The following is a 24,519-nucleotide window of genomic DNA, read 5'->3' as shown; positions in this document are numbered from 1 at the left end:
CAAACCTGCAAAGCCAAAGTCATTTAATCCATAACTCCTGTGAGCCTGAGACTCAAAGGCAAACCAAGCCTACTGTGAGTGACTTTAAACTTGCTGACCTACAATCCCCTCTAAATTCATAAATCGAAAGCTATAAAATAGCAAATGAAGAGCAGACTACAGAACAGGGTAGTTTAAGATGCTTGTTTTTATGACTTTATTTTTTATCTAAATAACCCTACAAAGAACAGAAAAGGAAATAACAGCACACCAGACTGGAGAAACAAGGCCTCAGAGTAAGTTGTTAAGGGACACTGTTATTCTAGAGTCTGTTTTATTTTGATCTTTAAAAGAATAAGAGAATGCTTTATTAGATGAAATTATTTCCCTGAATTAAGATCTCCATAATCTGTTACAATCACAAATAGACTACAGACTTAAGTACTCAACTCATTTAAGTAGGGTAGCTAACAAAAAGTCATTTGGTAGCTAAAAAAGCAGAATTTGAAAATAGTATTTGTGAAATAAAAGGGCTTCAGTGAAAGGAGTTTGAACAGCTACTGGATAGGAGAAAAGACAAAATAATTACCAGGGACAATTTTTCTTTATTTTGAGATAGAGTCTTGCTCTGTTGCCCAGGCTGGAGTACAGTGGCACAATCTCAGCTCACTGCAACCTCCGTCTCCCGGGTTCAAGTGATTCTCCTGCCTCAGCCTCCTGAGTAGCTGGGACTGCAGGCCCATGCCACCACGCCCAGCTAATTTTTGTATTTTTGGTAGAGATGGGGTTTCACCATGTTGGCCAGGATGGTCTTGATCTCTTGACCTCGTGATCTGCCCACCTTGGCCTCCCAAAGTGCTGGGATTACAGGCGTGAGCCACTGCACCTGGCCAGGGACAATTTTTTTAAAACCTTTATTTTAACCTTATAAATTAAGAAATTGTGGTTTTCTATAGATGCCATGTAAATGACAGTACCACCCAAAAAGTTAATACATTTAAAATGTTTCTAAGCCAGGCACAGTGGCTCACGCCTGTAATCCAAGCACTTTGGGAGGTCAAGGTGGGTGGATCACTTCAGTTAGGAGTTCAAGACCAGTCTGGCCAACACAGCAAAACCCTATCTTTACTAAAAATAGAAAAATTAGCCAGGCGTGGTGGTGCACACCTGTAGTCCCAGCTACTCAGGAGGCTGAGGTGGGAGAATCGCTTGAACCCAGGAGGCTGAGGTTGCAGTGAGCTGAGATCGAAGCACTGCACTCCAGCCTGGGCAATAAAGTGAGACTCTGGCCAAAAAAACCCCAAAAAACCAAAAAAACCAAAAAAAAACAACAACAATAAAATGTTTCTAAGGTGATAATCAAAGATGGCATCATAGAGCTGGGCACAGTGGCGTACACCTACAGTCCCAGCTACTCGGGAGGCTGAGATGGGAAACTATACCACTATCTTAATTTTATTGTTTTTTAAATGAATTTTCAAATGGTGCCCTTATGTAAATTCAGAAAGGGTTTGCAGTAACCAATGGAAAAGCACCATCCAGTGGTAAAAGATGATAATTACAATTTATACAGTTATTAAAAGCAAAATTAGCTAAATGATTTGTGACTCTGCCTTTTCTCCAACACACATTCCAGGAAAGAAAAGGTAAACTGGCTATATAATTGAGAGTATCTGCTATTTGTTACCATTTTCTTAATCAAATCTTACTATATTAAGTTGGCATTTTGTTGTTTTTCTGTCTTGCTTACCAATTATCCAAATGCTTGTTTGGGAACAGAATTAGGATAGGGGCATTGTTAAAATTCATCCAAAGCCTTTATTAAGCCACAGGCTAGAAAATGGTTTAAAAAGTGTGTGAGGCGGTGAATTTCCAATGGAACTCTAGTTACCAACAGCCATCCCACAGAACAACACATAAGTCATTCTATGTACTTTTTTAAAAGGTGATCATGGGTAGGTAATCTAGATCCTCCTGAAAAGGCCAAGTAAAGATTCACAATCAGAGATTTCATAAAGAATTCAGAATTTCTAAAGGGAATATGAATCCTGAATGTGACCCGATTCACTCCAATTTGAAGAAAACAATCAGGTAAACGGTGTGTTCCCAATAATCTACTCCTATCCTATCAGAAAACAGATGAATAAAATCTGCAGTTTCCAACATAACAGCTTTTTAATCACCTCTTTTTTTTTTGTTAAGAAAAAATTAAAAAGTTTAATACAATGGCTCAGGCCTGTAATCCCAGCACTTTGGGAGGCTAAGGTGAGCAGTTCACTTTTGAGCCCAGGGGTTCAAGACCAGTCTGGGCAACATGGTACAACCCCATCTCTACTAAAAATACAAAAATTAACCGGGCATGGTGGCATGCACCTGTAGTCCCAGCTACTCGGGAGGCTGAGGTGGGATGATCGCTTGAGCCCGGCAGGTTGAGGCTGCAGTCAGCCCTGATCACATGCCGCTGCACTCCAGTCTAGGCAATAGCGAGACCTTGTTGCAAAGGAAAAAACAAAAACCAAAACCCCAAAACTTTAACGAAACTAAAAACAAATTATTACAGAAACCCAGTAAGGATGATTCTTTGTTCTGAAACAACTTTACATCAAGTCTACTTGATACCAAATGGTATTACTGTTTGGGATTGTAAGATATTTAACAAAAAGTACAGCATACTGCACCTTGGTAATGGCAAAAAAAACAATTACTGGGCCATAATTTTCTCCTTTTATACTCTAAAAAATATTTCATTATGTTTGAATCTGAAATAAGAAGCCTAACAAATACTACCAATGATATCAAACAAGCTTATCCTATCTTCACTAGTGCCTGCAGTCCAACACACCTGGAGATTGAGATTTTTTAAAAACTACTTCCATGAAAACACAGCAGTCACTCAAATAATTCAGGTTCCCCAGTGATTACTGAATGACTGTTAATGTTTAAAGTGTGCACCACAATCATTTAACATGTAAGAGAATGAGTTATGAGCAAAAGGATGCATACATCTAAACCAAAGTTTGAAAACCTTTAGTAATTTATTAGTATTTCAGAACAAAATAAAACTAGTTGCGATACCATTATTTTCAGCTGTTTAATATTTTCTTCTCCAAGACAGAGATCTTAGATTTATAAGCCCCCTCCACTGAAAATTTATTTGAATTATAAAACTGCTATACTGTCTTCCACTAACACAGGGCCCACTACTATAAATGTTTCTACAATAAAGGACTTTTTGGCTGACACTAAGTATTTACTCATATACAGTTATGTATGAAAGCTAAGTTACAAGGAGGCTTAAACAGCAACAAACTAACAAATTACAAGAGCTGCCTATATTACTGCAAGAGACTACTAGAAAATAACCTACCATAATAGGAATTCCCATACTATTTTCCTCTGGTGGAGGCAGTTGTACTGTTTCAATTCCAATCACAGGCCTGTAGCAGAAAACAGATATCAAAAGAAAGAATATGCTGATCCTAGAAATTAAGGGCTATGTTATTTATAAATAACTAGTACCTTAACAAAACATTGAATTATTGGATAATATTCAAAAACTTACTTTGGATTTTATTAATTCAGAATTTACTTTTATCCTTCTATCAAGAAAAAAATACTAATCTGGGTAACAAAACATTTTTTAAAGGCTTTCTTTATATATTAAACAGAATTGGCTTCCCAGAAGAGACTTAAAAAGTGGTGTTTGTTTCTTAGAATTGCTAGCAACAAGTCATCCTCATAAATCTTAAACACACACACACACACACACGAACTTTTCAAATGCATTCACTAATAATATGTTCAGTTACTTACTAATCAGCAATTATTTACCCATGGGGATGTGCTGATTTAAGAAACTGCCTATGAAAAGTTTAAAATATTCAATCTATATGCTTTTTGAATATGTAGAACATACTCATTTTAGTAATACATAAATTTAAGAAATCACTGTAATATCTCTCAAAGAAAACTCTGGTAATTTTATATAAATAATATATATAAAAAAAAAATATATATATATACTTTTTTAAAGGTTAGGATAATACATACATATTATTTAGTAACTTGCTTGTCTCCATCACTCCTCATTTAACAATGTGGACCTTAAATATTCTGCAACACCCTGAATATGACATTCCATTCAAAAATACTGTATTTAATTTCCTAAGAGTAAATATTTGGGTTGCTTCTATTTTAAAATTCATATATAATAATTTTTCTAAGAATATTACGTATTCTTATGTAATACTTTTCCCAAGATAAAAAATAAAATTCCCACAAGTTAATTTTAGTGAAATGGCTTGTCTTCACATAAATAAAATTAGGCCTAAAAAATTATGGAGCCATAATTCTCAAGTGCAATGACCTAGAAAGAACAAATGTCAGAATTACATTCCCTACATAAACGTGTGGGGCCAACCACATTTCTTTTGTTTTTCTTTTGAGACAAAATCTTGCCCTGTCACCCAGGCTGGAGTACAGTGGCCCAAATGTAGTTTCAACCTCCTGGGTTCAAGTGATCCTCCCACCTCAGCCTCCTGAGTAGCTGGGACCACAGGCGTGCATCACCTCACCCAGTTAATTTTTTAATTTGTTTGTAGAGATGGGGTCTCATTATGTTGCCCAGGCTGGTCTCAAACTCCTGGGCTCAAGCAATCCTCCTGCCTTGGCCTCCCAAAATGCTGGGGTTCCATGAGTGAGCCACTGCACCCACCCACACATTTCTTATTATTCTGAAAGAATCATCATCAATGCTATGACAAAGAATCATCTTTGTTATAGTAATTACTATTGTAGTAATTAATGCCTTCTAAAATGTTAGAAGACAAAAACTATCCTTGGATAGTTAGAGGAAGGTCAGCTATAGTTCTAAACATAAAAATCTGTTATTTCTTCTCTTGTCAAAATTACTTATGAACAAATCAACCTCATCAGAAAATATTAAAGGTACATTATTTTAGGTTCTACAGCATGTAACAGATATGGTAATAGAATTAGTCTGCCATACGGTGGCAGCAAATACCAAAGAAAATTAATTTCTTGAGTACGTTCATTTACAAAGTTAATGTCTTCCCTGAGTCATGTATTTTAAACAAAGGTTTCAAAAAGAAGAGGCTTTACAGGTTTTCATAATTATGTTTTAATCTTGTTATATTAATAGTCAAGCTCAAAACAGTATCACAAGCATATTTTGACTGACTGAAAACAGACTTCTGTTACTATAGCATTTACCAAAACAAACTGCCTCAAAAACTATGTGGCTCTTGATGCTTATCAAGCAACATGTAATTGCAATGATTTTCATTGTATTAACTAAAATTTACATATCTTACAGAAAAATTAAATTTTCTTACTTTAACCAAATCCACCTAGCCTAGCCTCCTACCTCCACAAATATTTACTCAATAATTGTTTGTTAATAACTATTTATATGCTAAATGCAAGGAATACAGCAGTAAACACAAGAATAGTTTCTGGTTTCATGAAACTTACACAAAATCTCTCATGTATTTCCTTTTCCCTGATTTGTAATATGGGGTTATTAAGACCAGCTTAAGTTAACAGCCTAAGGATAAAAAATACTACAGTGTCTCTTCACCTATAATTTACAATTAAAAGAACACTACACAGAAAAATTCAAGTAAGAAAGTTTTATTTTTCCTGCTATAACTATGACTGCTTTAAAGTCTTTCTGTTCTATAAAGTTGCTTCAAAAGGAAAAGTGTTTGGTGCCCTTTATTTTACTACACTATTTAACCCACTAGATGCTAAGTAACATTTAAGTTACATGAAACAACTGAAAAATGTATAAGAGCATCTTTTCATACAAAATTATCAAAGTATGTCAATCTTCTCAATTTATATATAGAAGTTATTGCCAAAGTGTCTTATAATCCAAGACACTGAGAGAGAGGAAGCTAGGATGATGAGTAAATCCAAACTGAGAGTAAATATGTGCATAGGTTGTGTATAGATTAATCATAGAGTTAAAACACATCTGAAAACCCACCTCTATTAAAAAAGAGGAGGGAGGTAGGCACAGTGGCTCATGCCTGTAATCCCAGCACTTTGGGAGGCCGAAGTGAGAGGATCACTTCAGCTCAGGCATTGGAGACCAGCCTGGACAACACAGCAAAACTCTGTCTCTATAAGAAAACAAAACCAAAACCAAAAGAAATCCAAACAAAAGCACACATCTGAATACTGTAAAGGCCCAGTCTTCCACAGAGTGAGCATCCTTTAAGGTAGGGGCTGTGTCTCACTCATTTCATCAGTATGTCCACCTCTACGATTTTCCTTAACATGTAACAGTGATGAACAATTTCTCATGCACAAACATTTCACATACTGATGATTTTATCTTGTCAGCAGAAGTACCATGGTTTTTTTTTCCTTGTTATTTTGTTTTTGTCCCAACTAGATACAAAATTTTATAGGTTATAAACTAACATCGGCAATTTCATATGGTCCAACCTAATATCAATTGCTCACAACATTAAGTTCCTAGAGCTACCAGTAGGCACCATTTCTTATTGCTCTAAGTACTCACCTTCTAATAAGGGAGAAAGAGAAATAAAAAGTAAACCACAAAGCAGTGCAATAAGTGCTCTCCTAAAAGTTTGTTTTGTGTATCTGTGAGAGAGGGAGGGAGACAGACATACAGTTCCTTAGGAATCACAAGATATACCAGTTGATGAATCCTATGAGGAAAACTGGAGGGCAACCTATAATATAAAATTAACTAAGATATCTTTGCTAAGTGATTGCTATACTGAGATTTATATATTTAAATAAATATAAAATTACCAGGAAACCACTAATTTCTTCCTAAGATGAGATACAAGCAAGAACGTCTGCTCTTAATCACTCTTACTTAATATATTGAAAGAAAGAACACTGCAATAAGGGTATAAGGAATAAGGGATATATAGTTTGAAAGGGAAGAAATAAAAGTGCTTGTATTCACAGACAACATGATTGTCTTTATAGAAAATTCCATGGAATCTATTAAAAAGTGCCTAGAATTAATAAGTTTAGCAAAGTCATAGATTACCATTGCTGTTTCTACATACTACCAATGAACAACTGGAAATCAAAACAAAAAGCAGTACCACTTATAATAATACCCCAAAACTCAAAAATACTAAGGTATAAATTCAACAAAATATGTACAGACTCTGTATGAAAATCACAAAATACTGATGAAAGACATCAGAGACAACATAAAGAAAATAGATACAGGAGCTCTCCCCTTATCTACAGAGGATATATGACACCCCTCCCTCACTCCACGGAAGCCCAAAAATCTCAGGTAGTGCTGAACCCTACATATACTATGTTTTGTCCAACACAGGTTGAACATCCTTAATCTGGCAATTCAAAATCTGAAATGCTCTAAACTCTGAAACTTTTTGAGTGCTCATATGATGCCAAAAGTGGAAAATTCCACAAATAAGTACTTAACAGAAACTTTGTTTCATGTACAAATTTAAAATAGTTTACAAAATTACCTTTGGATTACATGTATAAGATGTATATGAAACAAATGAATTTCGTGTTTAGACTTGGGTCCCATCCCCAATATCTCTCATTACATATATGCAAATATTCCAAAATCACAAACACATCTAGTCCCAAGCATTTCAGACTAGGAATACTCAACCTGTACATACATACCCTATGATAAAGTTTAATTGATAAACTAGGTAAAGTAAGAGATTAGCAACAACTAATAATAAAATAGAAAAATTTTAACAACATACTGTAAAATGAAAATGAGATGAATGTGGTCTCTCTCAAGATACTTTAATATTTTTGGGCCATAATTGACTGCAGGTGTTTCAAGCTATAGAAACCAAAACAGTAGATAATGGGAAACTACTGTACCATGCTCATGGTTGGGAAGACTCAATATTCTTATAATGTCAATTTTTCCTCATTTAATTTATAGGTGAAAAGTAATCACAGTCAAAATCTCAGTGGGCTTTTTTGTAGAAATCAATAAACTGATGTGAAATTCATACGGAAAGGAAAAGAAATTAGAAAAACCAAAGCAAGTTTGAAAATGAATAAAATTGAGGGATTCATACTACTAGAGAGCTACAGTAAGGCCAGGCACATTGGCTCACACCTATAATCCCAGCGCTTTGGGAGGACAAGGTGGGAGGACTGCTTGAGCCCAAGAGTTCAAGACCAGCCTAGGCAACATGGCAAGACCCTGTCTCTACAAAAAAATTAAAAATTAAGCAGGCATGATGGTGTCCACCTGTAGTCCCAGCTGCTTGGGAGGCTGACGTGGGAGGATTGCTTGAGCCTGGGAGGTCAAAGCTGTAATGAGCCTGAGAGCATGTCACCACACTCTAGACTGGGCAACAGAGCAAGACCCTGTCAAGAAAGAAAAGAAAGAAAAGAAAGAAAAGAAAAGAAAAGAAGGCAAGAAAGAAAGAAAGAGGGAAAGAAAGAAAGAGGGAAAGAAGGAAAGAAGGAAAGAGGGAAAGAAGGAAAGAAGGAAAGAGGGAAAGGAAAGAAAGAAAGAAAAAGAAAGAAAGAAAAGAAAAAGAAAGAAGGAAGGAAGGAAGGAAAGAAAGAAAGAAGGAAAGAAAAAGAAAGAAAGGAAAGCAAGCAAGGATAGTGATATTGGAGTAAGAATAAACATATAGATCCAATGGAATGGGACAGAAGAGTCCATAAATAGAGCTACACATATATAGTCAACTGATTTCTGACAAATGTACAAAGGCAGTTCAAGACAGTAAAATATTATCTTTCCAACAAATCATCCTGAAACAACTGGATAATTCATTTGGAAAATGAGGGTAACTGATACTTGCTTATATAGTCATAAAATCTCTAGGTATAAAAAAAACAATATTGGTTGGCTACAGTACAGGAAACCAGATGACTTGGGATTGATGTGAATAGAGATGGAAGAGACAATTTTTACATTATACTGTTTGTATTCCTTGTAAATCATGAACTATGATTGCCTGTTACAAGTTACACAGATGAATCAGATGCATACCAATGTACTAAGAATTACAAAAAACAATGCTTTTCTCAATAAATTACTAAAATGTATGAAACAGATACATTTTACTCTGCCAGTCTGTTTTCTTCCAGCACAAAGGCTGTTAAACCAATCAGAAATCATTAGGGGTGGAGCCTGGGAATTTATAATTTCAAACAAGTGATTCTAATTCAGAGCTAAGGTTTAGAAACAATCATAGGGCATGGTTATCATATGCAATGCACTGTACTGGCCAAGCTGAGTTAATAAAATATTCCCTTCCCTCAAAGGCAAAAGCAAATGACCAAGACACAATGAATGTACATAGAATATTAATTTGGTCACATGGTACTACAGAGGAAATAATTTAAGAAAAACAATTTTTGCTAAACCCCAATGAAAACATTAGGTAAAGGGTTGGTAGGAAACATGATGAATCAAGTTGACAACATTTGTACAGACTGGTATTATCACTAGGAATAGAGCAACTTGTTATGCGCCCACTTGTGCAGTAATGTACGTTTGTTTATCTACATGTCTGTATATGTGTATATATATATGCATATATATCAACCTATAATACACATGACATACAGGATAAAGTGATAGGTGACTATATGCATACTGACAATTGCTTTATTATACCTGACAGTCTTTCTTAAAAACAAACAACAGTGGAATCTAATAAAATCTTTAAAGCTACTGATTCACCAAAAAAAAAAAGAGGAATATGTTAAACAACACTGTGAAGATACAATCAGCTAAAGTAGAATGTGGGAAATCCTACAGAACAAATGACACAGGTTCTTCAATAAACATATTCATTTTTTAAAAGGGAAGGGGAACCTAGCAGAGAAAGAGACTTAGGAAACTAATCATATGCAATGTTCAAATCCTGTTTAGATCTATTCTAACAAACTAACCTTCAAGACATCTGACACACACACAAAATGAAATGCAAATTAATTTTGCTTCAAAATACTCCAAAGCATTGAGGAATGGTAAAATTGGTAATTGGTCTTAATTCACAGGGGTTCATTAATGTCTTTTCCGCATGACAAAGTTTAATAATTAAATTATTAACTTTAAAGAAATTCAATTATATGATGATATCACAAAAAAAGAAAATAATGCAATTTTAGATTGACATCTCCCTATTACTCTATTCATAGATAATACTGTTTTCCTTTTTTGACACTTCATTCTGAAAAAGTTAAAGTGGTTAGGTCCAAATTTAGTCACTAAACTTCATAGCAATACATATATCAACCAATTTAAGGAAATCTAGATCTGGTAAATCCACATCAGGGTTTCTCAATGTTGGCACTACCAACATTTTAGGACATATAATTCTTTGTCATGGGGTCCACTCCTATCCATTGCCAGATGTTTAGTAGCATCTCTGGTCTCTACCCACTAGATGCCAGTAGCATAACCCATTCCCCTAAATTGTGATGACCAGAAATATTTCCAGATATTGCCAAATGTCCCCTGGAGAACAACACCCCTCATTTGAGAAAGACTGATTCAAATTAATGATTTCTTAGAATGGTGAGCTTACTACAAAAAGCAAAAGGAACTTAGTAGTTATGTTCCTTAAAATCTGGCAAAAACAACTTCAATAAAATGACTAGCTAGCAACAGACAAATGGTATTTTTCTCTATGTTAACAGGAATACTCAAGTATCTGAAGAAAGACTTAACCTTTTAGAAAATGTAAATATGTACAATCCTTACTTTTAAATACAATATATTAAACAAATTAGTCTTTTTAATGGCTCAAGATAATGAACATTATATGTACTTATATTCAGCTCACTCAAAAAAGTGGGAATAACATCACAATATACAGCAGAATAAGAACTCCAAATCTCCACCCCTTCACAAAGCAATGAATAGGTGGCAAAACAGCCAGAATCAACATTTTCATAATTCTAGAATTCAATTAAAACCTTATAACAACCAGAGGAACACATAATGAAGAAAGATGCTGCTAGGTTTTCACAGGAAAATGCTGTGGAATTTTAATTTACTGCATACCACTCCCAACTCCCCCTACATGGCAGCATCCACGATAGCAGCCCACATCTGGTGCCTGTTGTGGGTACCAGATAAACTAATATGGACCTTATTCTCAAAAAATTGTGGTTGTATGTTTTGAACTATGTAGTGGCTCCCTGAAGGATTGGGTCAAGGGCTTGTCTTTGTTCCACCATGCTCGGAGATTCCTAGTACTGAAGCGTCTTTCCCAGTGGTATCTGTCAAAAGCATTTCTCTCTCTCTCATCTGTGTGTAACAGGTAACAATTGGGGCAAACAATAAACATCTAAAAACCCAGGAAGGAAGAAGCTGGAGAAGGAGATGCAAATGAAAATAAAGGTTTTGGAAGCTCCCATATATACTAGAAAACCTAGAGGCCACATGCGTGTCCAGGACTGGCCATATGCTCAAAGAAGACTCATGAAGACCCTAAACTTTCACCTCTGGCTGATCTTTCAGCTCTGTGCAAGCAAAAAGTGAAGACTAGGACAGAACTGTAAGAAGCTTGGCTGAGCATTATGTACCTCAACACAGAAGCAATTTCTAAAATCTAGGACAGTTTGTTTTTGTTTGGGCTTTTTTGGGGAGTTGTTGGGGGGAGATCGAGGCATTTAGGAAAACCTCTGCCAAATCGTAGCCGATAGCCAAGAGAATGAACAGAGAATTCAGTGGACAAACACAATGAAGAACACAGACTTTACAAAAATAGTTTTAAAAGACTCATTAAACAACCACCAGAACAAGCAGCAATAACAATGCCGAGGGAGGGGGAAAAATTGGATCTCCAGCTACAATATTCAAAATATCCAATTTCCAACAAAAACATTTGAGGCATGCAAATAAAGATCAAACTATATCCTAGTCAAAAGAGAAAAAGAAATTAATAGAAATTGTCCCAGAGGAAGGCCAGACAGTAAGTTTACTAGACAAAGACTTTAAATCAACTGCCTTAAATATGCTCACAGAACTAAAAAAAAAAAGCCCTGGACAAAGAACTAAAGGGAACGAGAATATCATCTCACCAATTAGAGAATATCGATGTTAAAAAATAGAAGTCACAGAAAGGAACTAAAAAGAAATTCTGGAGCTAAAGAATAAAATAATTAAAATAGAAAATAGCTAGTTCTTTGAAAACATCAACAAAACTGATAAGCTTTTAGCTAGGCTGACAAAAAGTAGACCCACATTACTAAAATCAAAAACAAAAGTAGGCACATTACTATTGACCTTAAAAAAGATTACTATTGTTAAGGTTATAATTCTAAGCCAACAAATTAGTCTATTTATACAAAATGGACAAATTCCTAGAAACATACAAACTATCAAAACTGACCCAAGAAACAGAAAACTGAACAGTCCTATAATACAGTGGTCCCCCACCTTGTTTTGCACCAGGGACTGGTGTTGTGAAAGACAATTTTTCCATGGCGGGGCAGGGGGGCGTTGGGCTGAAATCGTTCCACCTCAAATCATCAGGCATTAGATTCTCCTAAGGAGTGCACAACCTAGATCTCTTGCATGCACAGTTTACAATAGGGTTCCTATGAGAATCTAATGCTGCCACTGATCTGAAAGGAGGCAGAGCTCAGGCAGTAACGCTCGCTTGAAGGCCACTCGCCTCCTGCTGTGCAGCCAGTTCCTAATGGGCCGTGGACCATCTGTGGCCTGGCAGTCGGGGACCCCCGCTATAACAAAGAGATTGAATAAAGAATTAAAACCTCCCAACAAAGAAATGCCTAGGACTATATGGCTTTGCTGATGAAGTCTACCAAAAATTTAAAGAATTAACATAAATTCTTCTCAAAATAAAAGAAGAGGGAGCACTTGAATACTCTTCAACAAATAGTGCTAGGACAACTGGATATCCACATTTCTTGAGGCCAAAACTGGATACTTCATACCAAAACTAGAAAAAGACATCATGAGGAAACAATAGACTAACATCCCTTATGATTATGTGAAAATTTTCAACAAAATACTAGCAAACCAAATTCAGCAGCATATTGAAAGAATTGTAGATCATGCCCAAGTGGGACTTATACCAGAAATGCAAGGGTGGTTGTACACTTTAAAATATTTAATATATCATATTAATAAAATGAAAGGAATAAACACATTATAATCTCAACTGATGCAGAGAAAAAGCATTTACAAAATCTAGTATGTTTTCATGATAAAAAACACTCAACATCATAGAAGAGAACTTCTTTACCATGATAAAGAACATTTATTTAAAAACCCACAGCTAATATCATAGTTAAGGGTGAAAAACTCAATGCTTTCTTCCTAAGATCAGAAGAGAGAGAAAGATGCCACTTTCACCACTTTTATTCAACACTGTTCTACAAGTTCTAACTAGATCAACTAGGTAAGAAATAAAAGCCATTGAAATTGGAAAGTCATAAAACAAACCAAAAAATCATCTCTATTTGCAGACATGATGTTATACATAGAAAATCCTAAAGAATGTTTTGTTTTCTTTGAGATGGGGTCTCACTCTGTCATGCAGGCTGGAGTACAGTGGCGCCATCTCAGCTCACTGCAACCTCCGCCTCCTGGGCTCAAGCGATCCTCCCACTTCAGCCTCCTGAGTAGCTGGGACCATAGGCGTTTGCCACCACAGCCGGCTAGTTTTTTGTATTTTTGGTAGTGACGGGGTTTCACCATGTTGCCCAGGCTGGTCTTGAACTCCTGAGCTTAAGTGATCTGCCTGCCTCGGCCTCCCAAAGTGCTGGGATTATAGGTGTGAGCTACTATGCTTGGCCAAGAATTTAAAAAAAAAAAAAAACTATCAGAGCTAATGAACAAATTCAGCAAAGTTGCAGAGTATAAGACAGAGTCACAAAATCTGTTGCTTTTCTATATACTAGCAATGAACAATCCAAAAATAAGAAATTAAGAAAGCAATTCTATTTAGCATCAGAAAGAATAAAACTTAGGAAAAAATTAGCTCTGATAGTTTGATGACTAAGAAGGCCCAGGCCTAAAAATGGACACAAGGAAAATATTTACAAATAATAAAACACACTATTGGTGTGCTGAGTGTGTGCATGTGCATGCTTGCTATCAGGTATCACTTATGTCAAAATGACTTACTCTTACAGAACAAGGAGTTGGTTTAAACTCATTGGTAAAAGACATTCCTAATAAAGAGGGCAGGATGCAAAGTTGACCAGGATGCAGGAGGACAGACTGGTAGAAATATACATTGATACAGCCTCTGTGCAACTGGCAATCACTAGCAAAATTTTCAATGCACATCCCACTGAAAAAGATCTCCAAGATATATCAGAGGTGAGGGGTAGTACAAAACAATCAAATAAGCCAACTTGTGTGTTAAAAGGGGGAGAAAATCAAGAATAGATTTGATATGCTTGGCTTATCTGTTGTAAAATTTGCATTACCAGTACTCTCCGCATCACAGGGCAGAAATCTTAAACTACATTTCCCAGAATCTCTTTTTATGGAATGATTTAAGGACAGTGTCTGCCAATGAGGGGCACGCATGCAAGATTAAATGAAGAGAAAGAAAAGCAATTCTTGTCTGATGGCAACTGGGAGTAAATTCATGGGCAGAAGATAGGCATGAGGTTGGAAGCAGCTGTTGCATTAAGAAACATCTGCCTTTTCTGGATTCAATACTGTACAAGGCTAATTTTTCAAATTAAATCCATAATCTCAATGGAATATCAGTGATGCTGAACAGTTTTCATGGCACTTCAAAATGTTTTAAAAATTTATATGGAAGACCAAAGAGTAAAGAGCCAATTTGGGGTGGTGGGGGAGGAAGGTTGAACTACACATTGTATACAAGAATAAAATTCTAAGTCATTCAGAAAACTAAATGGAAAAAAAATTGCAAATTTTTAGAAGAAACAATATTTTTTAAGACCTTGTTTCTTACACAACACAAAAAAGGGGTAAAACCCATAAAAGATTGATAAGAATGATCATAGTATAATTTAAAAGTTATGAATAAGTGACCCCTAAAACAAAGTAGACTAGCCACAGATTGAGAGGTATAACAAAACCAATAAAAGATTCATAGCCTACCTACAGATAGATAGATAATAGAGATATATACTTACCACTACAAAGCAAAGAAAAAATAGGCAATTCACAAAAAACATCTAACTTGTCAAAAATACATAAATATATTTTATCTCTTTAGAAATCTGGGAAATGCAAATTAAAACAAAGTATCACTCATATACATCAGAATGCCAAAATCAAAGTCAAACTAAAATAATTATTGGCAAGTTTGAGAGTAAAGAATGACTCTTAATTGCTTGTGGCAATATAATCAGTACAGCCTCTTTGAAGAAAATAATTACATAATAAAGGTGAACATGTCTATATCCTATGACCCAGCAACTTTACCTCCACATATCAATCTCAGAGAAACTGTGCAAAAAAAAGTACACATTGTACTAGAATTTCTACAAGACTATTTGTAATAACTAAAACTAGAAGATACCTAACTACAGAATGTTAAGAAAATAGATAAACAGCAGTTTATTTGTATCAGATATACAGCAACTATTATTTTTATTTGTATAGACTTATCAGGCGCAAATGCAATTTTGTTACACGCACAGATTATGTAGTGGTCAAATCAGGGCTTTTGGGGTATCCCCAAAGAAAACAGATATATAGAAATTACAACAAATGTATTATCATGGATAAATTTTAAAAGCAGTGATAAAAAGATACATACAGCATACCATTAATTTAAAATTTTAGAAAACATAACAGTAATATTATACTGTTTATGGATACGTAAATACAGTATAAGTGAAAAAAGCCTAGATGATAAAAGCTAACTTTCAAGGTGGTTACCTAGGAAAAAAGGGGAGCAGAGCTCTAGTTATATATGTAAATATTTCATTCTTTAAGAGACACAAAGCAAATATGGCAAAGTATTCACAGCTGTTTATTCCTAGTGATAGGTAGTTAGGTTTATATTTTATTTTATCCTGTGTGTCTGAACATTTCTATTTGATTAAAACCATTTTTCAAGAAAGATCACTGATTGGTCTGAGTGTAGAAGACGAACTGAAATGGGGGGCAAAATTGGAGAAGAGTAGACTGGTCAGAGAACTACTGCATTAGTCCAATAAGAAATGACAGCAGCAGGAACTAAAGCCATGAAAGTGCAACGGAGAGATCAACATTACATATACATACAAATAGGACTACAGAGTTCTTCATACAGTTATGCAAGCATGGTATGCCTGTGGGTCATTTTCCTTTCTTTAAAATCTCCTATATTAGACTTTTGTCAAATGAAGACACAAATGGTCAAGTATGTATTTTTTAAAAAGTTCACTCTCTCATTACCAGGGAAAGGCAAATTAAAACCATGAGATACCATCTCACACCTGTTAGAACAGCTCCTATCAAAAAGATGAAAGGTAAGTGCTGGCAAAGATGTGGAGAAAAAGAGAACCCCTGCCCACTGTTGGGGAGGAATGTAAATTAGTACAGCCATTATGGAAAACAGTATGAAGGTTCCTCAAAAAATTAAAAATAAAATTGCCATATGATCCAGTAATCCCACTACAGGGTATACAACCAAAAGAAATGAAAGCAGTATGTCAAAGAGATATCTGCACTCACACTTTCATTACAGCATTATTCAAAATAGCCAAAACATAGAATCAACCTAAGTGTCCATCAATAAATGAAAAAAAAGTGGTACATGTATACCCTGGGATACTACTCAGCCTTAAAGGAGGAGGAAATCCTGTCACTGCAACAACACAGGTGAACCTAGAGTTATGTTGGCGCAATAAGCCAGGCACAGAAAGTTGAAGATCCCACGATCTCACTTATTAGTGGAATCTAAAAAAGTCAAAAGCGTAGAAGCAGAGAGGAGAATGGTGGTTACTAGGGGCTGGGGAATAGTAAGGAAGGCAGGCTAAATGATAAAAAGTTTATTTCCAGTATATCATCTATATAAAATGGCTTCATATTTTATACAGCTGTAATACCAGCTACAGGCATCTTATACAAATATTTTAAACAATAAAAACTCCATAATTAAATGCTAACAATTACCTTTAAAAGCAAATGAAAACACAAAAGGCATGCACAGTGTCAAGGACTACAAGAAAATTGCATCTATGATTCTGAGACAGGAAAAGAAACAAAAGACAAAATCCTGTTATAAATCCGAAGTCGTGAGGTAAATATTCATTACAGTGTAGACCATCTTTTTCACTTTGTAAATAAAAACCCCACAGCTTTCCAGAGAGTAACATGAAAAAGCTTCAAGATATATTTTCCATAGTAAATCTTTGGATAAACAAATTTTAAAGTTAAAACCATTTAATAGCATCTCTTATTTCTCCATGAATTAAAACTAATAGTCAAGAAAAAAAAAAGTAAGTTGGGAAAGAAGTAAAATTATTTGTTTGCAGACAGCATTATCATCTATGTAGAAAATCCTAAAGATTCCACAAAAAGTCCAGGCACAGTGGCTCACTCCTGTAATCCCAGCATTTTGGGAGGCACAGGCAGGAGGGTTGCTTGAGACCAGGAGTTCAAGACTACCTGGGCAATGTAGGGAGACCTTGTCTCTACAAAAAAATTAAAGATTAGCTGGGCATGGTGGTGCACGCCTGTAGTCCCAGCTACTGGGAAGGCTGAAGTGAATCACCTGAGCCTGGGAGGTCAAGGCTGCAATGAGCCATGATCATGCCACTGCACTCCAACCTGGGTAACAGAGAGAGACCCTGCATCAGAATTAATAAACAAATTTAGCCAAGTTACCGGATACAAAAATAAACATAGAAAAATCAGCTGCATTTCCATATGCTTAATTTCCAAACAGAAAATGAAACAATTCCATTTACAACAGTATCAAAAAGAAAATATGTGGGAATAAACTTAACCATAGAGGCAAAAGATTTGTACATGAAAACTACAAAATGTTGCTGAAAGACACAAATAAATGGAAAGATATCCCATGTTCATGGATTGGAACACCTAATATTTTTAAGAGGTCAATACTGTCCCAAGCAATCTACAGATTCAATACAATTCCTATCACAATCCCAATGATGCTTTTTACAGAAATGGAAAAATCTAACATAAAATTAACATGAAATTTCAAGGGACTCTGAATAGCCACAATTCTGAAAAAGAAGAACAAACTTGAAGGTCTCATACTTCCACATTTCAAAACTTATTACAAAGCTGTGACAATTAAATGAGTGAAACTATCATAAAGATGGACATAGGACCAATGGCATGGAAGAGACAGCCCAGAAATAATCCCTTACATACATTAGACAAGGGTCCCAGGGCCATTCAATGGGGGCAAAAGACAGTCTTTTCAACACATGTTGTTGGGGAAACTAGATTTCCCCACATGCAAAAGAATAAATTTGATCCCTTACCTTATACCATATACAAAAATTAACTCAAAATGCATCAAAGTAAGGGCTAAAATTAATGGACCTCAAAGTAAGAGCTAAAACTGTAAAACTCTTAGAAGAAAACACAGGGGAAAAGCTTCATGACATTGGATTTGGCAGTGATTTCTTGGCTATGGCACCAGAACCACAGGAAACAAAAGAAAAAAGTTAAATTGGACTTTGTCAAAGTTTAAAACTTTTATGCAGAGAAGGATACTATCAACAGAGTGAAAAGGCAATGCAGAGAACAGGAGAAAATATTAGCAAATTACAAATCTGGCAAGGGATTAATATCCAGAATATATAAAGAAATCCTATAATTAAACAACGAATTTTTAAATGGACAAGGGACTTGAATAGACATTTATCAAAAGGTATACAAATGGCCAATCAACAACATGAAAAGATGTTCAACATCACAAACCATTAGGGATATGCAAACCAAAGTCATGAAATACCACTTCACACTTGAGAATAGCTATTATTAAAAAAAAATTAAAGCACCCACAATATAACAGATGTTGTCAAGGTATACAGAGATTGGAACACCTGTACATTTCTGGTGGGAATGTGAAATGGTACAATCATTAATGCATACATTACAGTATAGTGATTCCTCAAGAAATTAAACACAGAATTACTGTATGATCCAGCAACTCCACTCCAGGTATATACCCCAAAGAACTGAAAGCAGATACTTAAATAGATATTTGTATACTCATGTTCATAGAATTATTCATAGTAGCCAAAAAGATACTTGGGAAGCAACCCAAGTGTCCATCAATGAATGAATGGATAAACAAAATGTGGCTTATACATATAGTGGAGTATCATTCAGCCTTAAAAAGGAAATAACTCTTATATATGCTATAATACAACATGGATGGGCCTCGACGACATTTTGCTCAGTGAAATGAGCCAGTTACAAAAGAACAAATATTGTATGACTCCACTTATATGAGGCTGAATGGTGGTTGCCAGGGGTTGGGAAAGGAGACAGGGAAAGTTATTGTTTAACGGGTATGGATTTTCATTTGGAGAAGATAAAGTTCTGGAGATGGATGGTGGTATGTTTGCACAACAATGTGAATGTGCTTAGTGCCACTAAACTATATATTTAAGATAGTTAAAATAGGCCAGGCACGGTGGTTCACGCCTGTAATCCCAATACTTTGGGGGGCCGAGGTGGGTGGATCACTTGAGGTCAGAAGTTTGAGACTAGCCTGGCCAACATGGTGAAACCCCATTTCTATTAAAAATACAAAAATTAGCCAGGTGTGGTGGCATGCACCTGTAATCCCAGCTACTCAGGAGGCTGAGTCAAGAGAATCACTGGAACCTGGGAGGCGAAGATTGCAGTGAGCCGAGATCACTCCACTGCACTCCAGCCTGGGCAACAGAGAAAAGCTCCATCTCAAAAAAAAAAAAAAAAAAAAAGATGGTTAAAATCAATTTAATGTTACATATGTTTTGCCACAATAAAAAATAACTATAGCAGAATATCTTCCTGTTACATAAATGAATAATTAAGAGTTTAGAATATTTTTAATTTTAGACTGAGAATTTTTTTGGTGACTGAAGCTAAATAGTATTCTGATGGATTCTGTTATACGCACACACAAAAACATTTATGAAGACCTGTGCCCCTAAAAATGAAATGTCACTGTTTAGATAGAATAGGAATGTAGGTAGAAATCATTTGATCTCAAGGAAAGCAGAAGGTAAAAGAAAAAAAAAAAACATGAAACTTAAACTGATACATGTATCTACTTAAATGTTTCAAAAAGTACATAAGTGATTTGAAAAAAAATCTTTTCAAGGCAAGCTTTTAAAGATAGAACTTCCTCATATTTAGCAAAAAACATTCAAGTATACAAATATCAATGCTAAGTATTATTTGCACTAGTGCTTTAAAAAATTATGTTTTTTTTTTTTAACATTTTAGTTCTTAACACTCACCATGAAGTGACTATAAGTTATAAGCCTCTCATGGATTAAAGTACTGCATATAAAAAATTCTTTCTACAACACCAGCTTAACAAAAATATTAGTATGGAGGGGTGGGGGGGTGATTATTGCCTTCACATTTTTAACCTAATCTCTGACAGATTTTCCTGATTTCCTCTGTATCCTCCACAGGTTTGCACCACGCTGCACTTGTTCACTGACTTCACAGATATTTCTTGAAACCTTACCAAAGCACAAACCAAACTTACCCTTTATAAATGTGTAATCAAGGCCAAGACTCTAAATCAAGGTAACCCTGCTTAATTTTATATAGATAAGAAAACATCTGCAGAAAGTCTCTTTAACTCTAAATAACTTTCAGGATCACTTCCATAGTGCCTACTAACAATTCATTCAAGCCCACAGTTTATCTTCATGGTTTAGAGAAACAGAAAACATATTTAGAATAAAGCTGTAGTGTACTGACTACTAAAATACTCCTATCATGTCACCTTTTTATGGGTAGGCAATCTCTTACATGTAAGGTGTTTAACTTCATGTTTCTCTTTTTTTGGGGGGAGGAGGGGATGGAGTCTCACTCTGTATCACCTAGGCTGCAGTGCAGTGGTGCTATCTTGGCTCACTGCGTTGACTACTAAAATGCTCCTATCATATCCCCTTTTTATAGGTATGCAATCTCTTACGTGTAAGGTGTTTGTTAACTGCATTTTCTCTTCTTTTTTTTGGGACGGAGTCTCACTCTGCGTCACCCAGGCAGCAGTGCAGTAGTGCTATCTCAGCTCACTGCAACCTCCCCCTCCTGGACTCAAGAGATTATCCTGCCTCAGCCTCCCAAGTAGCTGGGATTATAGGCGCTAACCACCACAACTGGCTAATTTTTGTATTTTCAGTAGAGATGGGGTTTCACCATGTTGGCCAGGCTGGTCTTGAACTCCTGACCTCAAGTGATCTGCCCACCTCCCAAAGTGCTGGGATTACAGGCATGAGCCACCGCGTCCAGCCCTAACTTCATGTTTCTCTGAGACTTTCAGAAGGTAATAATTTTTCCAAAATCGTTCACCTATTTTGACCTCTAGAAAATAACTTATTTACCATTCCCTGCAATTCTTTGTCATTCTTTCAGATCTAATTCTCCATTCATCAGATCTATAAGTGATGCTTTTTTAGCCATATGAAGTCAAAATTTAAGCATATTAAATTCTGCCATGTATTTTATACATTAAAAGTACATTCACGTCTGAAATATATAGCCAGAACTTTCCAACAAAGCCCAAGGAATTTAAATCTGCTAGTCTGTAGTAACCATACCCAGCAAGAAAGACAAACTTAGATATCTGCAGGACCAATATTAGAAAGCTGTTTTTAAAATTTTTGGTCTTAAGACCTCTTCACATTTTTAAATTATTGAAGAGCCCAAAAAGTTTTGCTTATGAGGATTATTTCTACTGATGTCTACTGTATTCAAAATTAAAACTACCGAATTGCTTAAAAGTATTACTTTTAATTTACTTACTAATATATCCACTACATGCCAATATAAATAACTTTATTAAAATAATTATTTTTTTAAAAAATTAAGTAGCACTGTTCATGTCTGGCTTAACAGAAAATAGGTGGAATCTCACAGCTGCTTCTGCATTCAATTTGCTGCAATAAGTTATGGTTCAAGTATATGAAGAAAATCTATACTCATGGTAGCATATTTTTAGATACTTGTGGACAATCTTTGATATTACATCAAAGCTTGACAAGTGATATCTCTTAGAAGTTAACTATAATGTGAATTATGAAGCCATATCAATGGGCTTTTAGTACTTTTTTTCACATTAAAATACATTGGTCTAACTGCACTTTGAATGGATCTTTTTACCCATGTGTGATTTTACAATATCATACATCAGTCATTTGGAAAATGCTGGTTCACTGGTTTACGAAGGTCTTCAGTTACTGACAGTTTCATGATATACAATATCAAAAGTCATATTTATTAATATTACTACCAATGCCACCAGAAAACATCTTTTAAGCTCTGTAAAGCTAGCAAGCTCAAGGTGGCCGATACAGATTTACTCAAATTCTAAGTTTGCTTGGAAGCTCAAATTTCATCATCTGTAACAAATATTGACAGTGGCTTTCCTTGAAGTGACAAATTCACTTTGTTCCTTTTCAAGGAATATTTTCAATAAAAGGTCTGCCAAAGAGCCAAATCTGAATAACCATAATGTTAGTTGTTTTTTCAAGTAAAAAGGTATTCTATTTTTTTTTTTTAAAGTCTAGTCCAGCTAGCAACTCAATCACATAAGCATTTTTCCTGTGCAGCACATACTCATTTTATCATACAGATACCCCAGGGTGAAGTGTAATGTAAGTAATTTATACTTAAAAACAATCTTAAGGGAAATAGGCTTTTCCCTCCCCTTAACTGTAAGCAAGGCAGTGAAAAACACAGTCTGGTGCCACTAACTTGATTCCTAACACATCAGCAGTAAGTACTATTACTTTTGTACCATTAATGCGAATGTCGAAGTAAAAAAGGCATATAACATTTTATTATTATGATAACAGTTTTGACTTTAGGGACTCCCAGGTGTTCATGGACCACACTTTGAGAAGTCTCTTAGACCAGGGTCCCTAACCCCTGGACTGAGGACTACTAGCCATTCATGGCCTGTCAGAAACTGGGCTGGATAGCAGGAGGTGAGCAGCGGGCAAGCAAGCATTACCAGCTGAACTTTGACTCTTGTCAGAGTAGCGGAGCATTAGATTGTCATAGGACTGCCAATCCTATTTTGAATTGCACATCTGAGGGATCTAGGTTATGTGCTTTTTACAACACTCTAACTAATGCCTGATGATCTGAGGTGGAACAGTTTCATCTCAAAACCATCCCACCCCCCACCGCACCCCCATCCATGGAAAAATTGTCTTCCATGAAACTGGTCCCTGGTGCCAAAAACATTGGGGACTGCTGTAGTAATGGATTAATTTTGGCCAAAGAAAGGTTTGGCCCTTGCTCAGCTCCTAGGAGGTAACTGCTAACCCCTTGGAATGTCCTGCTTGATAAAGAGTCGTTGTTTACCTGGGGGCTTTGGTCCATGACAGATAGTCATGGTGGGACCTTTAAGTCACGGAGTATCAGTTTGACCTCTGGAGGGGATGGAGACTAACATCAGCCACAGATGTGGTCAACCATACCTATGTGACTGACTTCTCAATAAAAACTCTGGACAGCAAACCTCACGTGGGTGGCCTTGGTTGGCAATACTCCTTGCGTGTCACCATATATTGTTGTTGGGAAAAGTAAGCACTGTCTGCACAACTCCATTAGGAGAGGACACCTGGAAGTTCATGCCTGAAACTCTCCTGGACCTCTGTCCTATGCACTTTTACCCATTGCTGGTTTTAATCTGTATTCTTTTGATGTAATAAACCATACCATTAATTTAACTGCTTTGCTGAGTTCTGTGAGTCTTTCTAAGCAAATTATCAAATCTGAGAGTGCAAAATCTCCCACAAACTAAACAAGTTGGTCAAGATCAAACTCCTGAGTATATATAACAAAAGCCAATCCCCACCTACATGTTTCTCTACACAAGACACTGTTTTGCCCAAGACCAAAAACTATTGTGCATATGTGCACAGATCCAAATTGCACTGCCAAACTCCACATAACTACCAGTCCCTTCTCCAAGCAGCTTGTTTTAGAGCAGGGATTCTCACCAAATGATTATTTGTTATAGAGGAATGTCCTGTCCACAGTAGGATGTTTAACAGCATCCCTGGCCTCTGTCCAATAGGTGCCAATAGTATCCTTCCCTCCTCCCCAGTGGTAACAACAAAAAATGTCTCCAGACACTGTCAAATTCCCCTGAGGAGAAAAATTGCTCTCCCCTCAATATTGAAAATCACTGTTTTAGGAAACTCACCTAGGTAGTCTGACCTTGCCTTTTCTTTTACAAAAAAAAGGGAATAAATTCACTTTTAGCTCTATCTTCCTGCCTTTCCTAATGTTAATTATTGGATGATGGAAAGCAATTGTGCATTCTGAGTTCTACCTTCAAAAAAAATCTGGATAGAAGTGGTGAACTAAAAACTCTTCCTTCT

The 24,519-nt window shown here is 35.9% G+C and overlaps 1 protein-coding gene across 9 annotated transcripts in view; it reads right to left on the bottom strand.

The window, feature by feature from the left end:
• The window catches only part of ANKRD28 (ankyrin repeat domain 28), a 197,917-nt gene that overhangs the window by 145,509 nt on the left and 27,889 nt on the right, over positions 1-24,519 (bottom strand). For 5 of the 9 annotated variants that reach the window (XM_063722569.1, XM_054552558.2, XM_054552555.2 and 2 more), the window contains one exon: positions 3,347-3,416. The exons of the other annotated variants lie outside the window; for them this stretch is intronic. In XM_063722569.1, the coding sequence (XP_063578639.1) occupies positions 3,347-3,364 (18 nt within the window). In that variant the 5' untranslated portion in view covers positions 3,365-3,416. Of the gene's footprint in view, positions 1-3,346; positions 3,417-24,519 lie in introns of those variants that run through there. 9 annotated transcript variants of the gene reach the window in all.

Source organism: Pongo abelii, chromosome 2, assembly GCF_028885655.2.
Source record: "Pongo abelii isolate AG06213 chromosome 2, NHGRI_mPonAbe1-v2.0_pri, whole genome shotgun sequence".
NCBI lineage: Eukaryota > Metazoa > Chordata > Mammalia > Primates > Hominidae > Pongo > Pongo abelii.
Note: the sequence above shows the minus strand (reverse complement) of the source record. Positions and strands in the feature narration are given on the sequence as shown.